The following is a 3,930-nucleotide window of genomic DNA, read 5'->3' as shown; positions in this document are numbered from 1 at the left end:
AATCAGTCCGGTAGATACGTTGTGAAGCTTCCGGTGAAGGAGCACGTGATGGCCAAAATCGGACAGTCCAGGGACATCGCGATGAAGCGACTGCTAGCCATGGAGAGGCGTTTCAAGCGTGATCCCAACCTACAGGAGCACTACGTGCGCTTTATGCAGGAGTACATCGCACTCGGCCACATGAAATTGGTAGACGAGCAACCTGATGATGACCCGCCGGCCGTCTACCTGCCTCACCACAGTGTAGTTAAAATGGCTGGGCAGTCACTCAAAATACGTGTGGTATTCGATGCATCCTGCAAAACTACTACTGGAGTGTCTCTAAACGACGCGCTCAGAGTGGGACCAGTCGTCCAGCCAGAGTTGATTTCCCTCCTGATTCGCTTCCGCTTCTTTCTATACGTTTTCGTGGCCGATATAATTAAGATGTATCGGCAGATTCTGGTCGACCCATCGCAGACACATCTTCAACGAATATTGTGGCGGAGCAAGCCCAATCACGACGTCAAGGCATACGAATCCCTGGTGGTCACCTACGGCACCGCAGCTGCCGCATATCTAGCCACGGAATGCCTGAACGATCTAGCCGAGAAAAACGCATTGAGATTCCCGGTGGGATCGATCCACCTCAAGGAAGGTTGTTACGTGGACGACGTCGCGACCGGGGCCAACACAAAGAAGGATCTAGAAATAGTTCGCCATCAAGTGGTGGAAATACTACGATTAGGAGCGTTCGAATTAAGCAACTGGGCATCCAATTGCCCGGAATTATTAAAGGACGTCCAGGATCAGAACCACGAGCCAGTAGAAATTTGCAGCGATGCAAACTCACGCATTCTCGGAATGCAATGAGATCACATCAGAGACACATTTCAAGTTTCTCACGACACTCAGGAGAGCCACAGTACTGTCTCCAAACGCACAATATTATCCGGCGTTGCCAGGTTATTCGACCCCCTCGGTCTTCTCGGACCTGTCATCGTGGTCGCGAAACTCATCCTGCAAGACCTGTGGAAGTCAGGTAGCCATTGGGACGAGTCAGTGCCACAAGACATCCACGCGCGTTGGTCAAGGCTGAAGGAACAATTGTCGGTCTTGAAACAAGTACGAGTTCCGCGGTGCGTCAAGCTTGCCACGGATCCCCAGCTAATACAAATACATGGATTCTGCGATGCCAGCCAAAAAGCATACGGAGCCTGTATATACCTTCGGACAAAACTCGGCACCAGCTACCGCACCGAGTTGCTTTGCTCGAAATCCCGCGTGGCCCCGCTCAAGGTCATATCGCTGGCAAGGCTGGAGCTACAAGCGGCATTGTTATTGGCCGAATTGATGGACAAGGTCAGCACATCGATCGACGCAATTCAAGAAGTTTTTCTGGTCTGACGCTACCATCACACTATACTGGATAACTTCGCTTTCCCGGAGGTGGGAGATATTCGTTGCCAACCGAGTTGGTAAGATACAACGTTAAACCAAGATAGAAGATTGGAGGCACGTTCCGTCCACAGACAATCCCACCGACATACTATCACGCGGACTACATCCGCACGAACTCGTGGAAGCAAGTTTATGGTGGCATGGACCTACCTTTCTGCAATACGAAGAAGACCGCTGGCCAAGTAAGGACATCACTCGCCTAGGAGATGATTTTCCCGAAACACGAGAAGTAGCGGCAGCCGTCGTCATCATCAGTCCTTCGATCGTCGACGGATTAATCAAAAAGCATTCAAACTTGGGCAAGATATGCCGCATCATAGCGTATTGTCTCAGGTTCAACAAGGCGCATTGGCCGACTCCGGCCACCGAATCCGTTTCTCACAACAAGATGTCGCACGCGTTGGGCGTTGTGTGCAAAGCAGTGCAAAGAAGCTCATTTCCCGACAAGTACAGAGCGCTGACCAAAGGGGACTCGGTTAGCGCGTCCAGCAAGATACTTTCCCTGTCTCCCTTCATAGACGAAACCGGGCTAATCCGGGTGGGGGGTAGATTAAAGAATTCTGAGTTAAAATTCGACGCGTGCCACCCCATATTACTACCTCGCGATCATGAGCTCACAAAACGTACGATAAGACGAGAACACGTGCGTAACATGCATGCTGGCACTCAGGCAACTATGGCCGCAGTCAGGCAGAGATTCTGGCCTTTGTCGCTGCGCTCAACCGCGCGAAAAATTATCCGAAACTGCGTAACATGCTTCAGAGCTAAACCGAGCCAATCAGAAGCTATAATGGGCTCGTTGCCTTCTACTCGCGTTACCGTTTCAAGGCCATTCTCGCATTGTGGTGTCGATTATGCCGGACCCGTCATGGTAAAGGAGGGCAAGCGACGTAATGCCCGCTTTCACAAGGCGTACATCGCTATCTTTGTGTGTTTCTCCACGAAAGCCGTACATATCGAATTAGTAAGTGATCTCACATCGGAAAGCTTCTTTAGCGCACTCCGGCGTTTCATGTCCCGAAGAGGCAAACCCGCTTGCATATATTCCGACAATGGGACCACGTTTGTAGGGGCGCATAAGCAGATCAAAGAGTTCTACGACTTAATTAACGATAATCAGGTTCGAGACGATATAAACCAGTTTGTTCGCGAGCAGGAAACTTCTTGGTCCTTTATCCCGCCTAACGCGCCGCACTTCGGCGGTCTATGGGAAGCCGCAGTAAAGTCGGCCAAGTATCACATGACTCGAATTATAGGCCAAGCGCATTTAACATTCGAAGAAATGCAGACGGTACTCTGCGAAGTGGAAGCAATCCTGAACTCGCGACCACTCACGCAACTGAGCGCCGATCCAAATGATCTCGCGTATCTCAGTCCCGGTCATTTTCTTGTCGGTACAGCCTTGAATAGTTTCCCTTGTCACGACTTACAAGACATTAACGAAAATCGGCTTACGCGCTGGCAAAGAGTAGAGCAAATAAGACAACATTTTTCGCATAGATGGAGCACTGAGTACCTTAATTCTTTGCAAGAACGAACCAAATGGAAGGCCAACAAGGGCGTACAGTTAAAACCCGAGCAATTAGTGCTCATAAAACAGCAAGGCCTAGCTCCTTTGCAGTGGCTGTTGGGGCGAGTTCAGAATGTTCACACCGGAGCCGACGGCGTCACGAGGGTTGCCACCGTCCGAACAGCGAAAGGTGACTTCACAAGACCTCTTTCTAAGCTCGCGGTGTTACCCATAGACACTTAAGTATACTCGTCTCGCGTGGACGTCAAACTTCGCGTTCAGTCATAATTAGCGTTAAGATTTTTGCGAAGCCCTTTGGTTGCCACTCCTATATCACAAGCGTCTATTTAATCATAAGTGCGAATGCTATTTTATTTTATGTTTGACCTAGTCATCTTAGATTCCAAACTTAGTTATACTAATCTTTGTACTATATGCGACTCCAATTCGAAGGAGTGTCATGTAACCATTCTGATGTAAGAGACTACTTTTTACGTTTTGTTCTTTTGTTTTGAAAGTACGTCCTTTCAAGGGGGGCGGCGATGTATGATGTGTAACCGGGTCCGCTCCTGCTTTACCGATCCACGATTACCCCGCGTTGTCGTGCCTGCTATTCGCGGGCGCTCTCGTAGTATTCCGCCTAGTTACGGCCGTGCTCGCAGCGGCGTCTCCCACCACTGCCGCCACTACTACCGCAGAGAATCATCGTGATCGTCGTACGAATCGCACGTGCCGTTAAGTCGAGCGATAGACCGTGCTTTTATTGTACCATCCGAGTGACTTTATAATTAATATTCAACGCAGAGAAGTGAATCCCTTTCTTTATCGACCACGCCCGATTCTGAGGAAGCAGCCGCTCGATCAACTGCGTGGAGGCCACGAGGCCTATTCAAAACACGTTTATTAGTTTTTTTCTTTTAATAAAATACTAACAAAATTAAAAAAAAAGTTATAATATTTTTAATAATATAAGAGAAATA

At 49.1% G+C, this 3,930-nt stretch overlaps 1 protein-coding gene across 1 annotated transcript; it reads left to right on the top strand.

The window, feature by feature from the left end:
- The first annotated feature begins 48 nt into the window (after positions 1 to 48).
- LOC112453185 lies at positions 49 to 3,193 on the top strand. The gene is made up of 3 exons (XM_025013793.1): positions 49 to 804; positions 895 to 1,341; positions 1,481 to 3,193. The coding sequence occupies exons 1-3, from the start codon at positions 49 to 51 to the stop codon at positions 3,191 to 3,193; spliced, it is 2,916 nt and encodes a 971-aa protein (XP_024869561.1).
- The last annotated feature ends 737 nt before the right edge of the window (positions 3,194 to 3,930 follow it).

This window comes from Temnothorax curvispinosus, unplaced genomic scaffold (assembly GCF_003070985.1).
Source record: "Temnothorax curvispinosus isolate PA1 unplaced genomic scaffold, ASM307098v1 QBEX01004119.1, whole genome shotgun sequence".
In the NCBI taxonomy this organism is placed as follows: Eukaryota; Metazoa; Arthropoda; class Insecta; order Hymenoptera; family Formicidae; genus Temnothorax; species Temnothorax curvispinosus.
The sequence above is the reverse complement of the archived record's forward strand: the minus strand, read 5'-3'. Positions and strand labels throughout refer to the sequence as shown.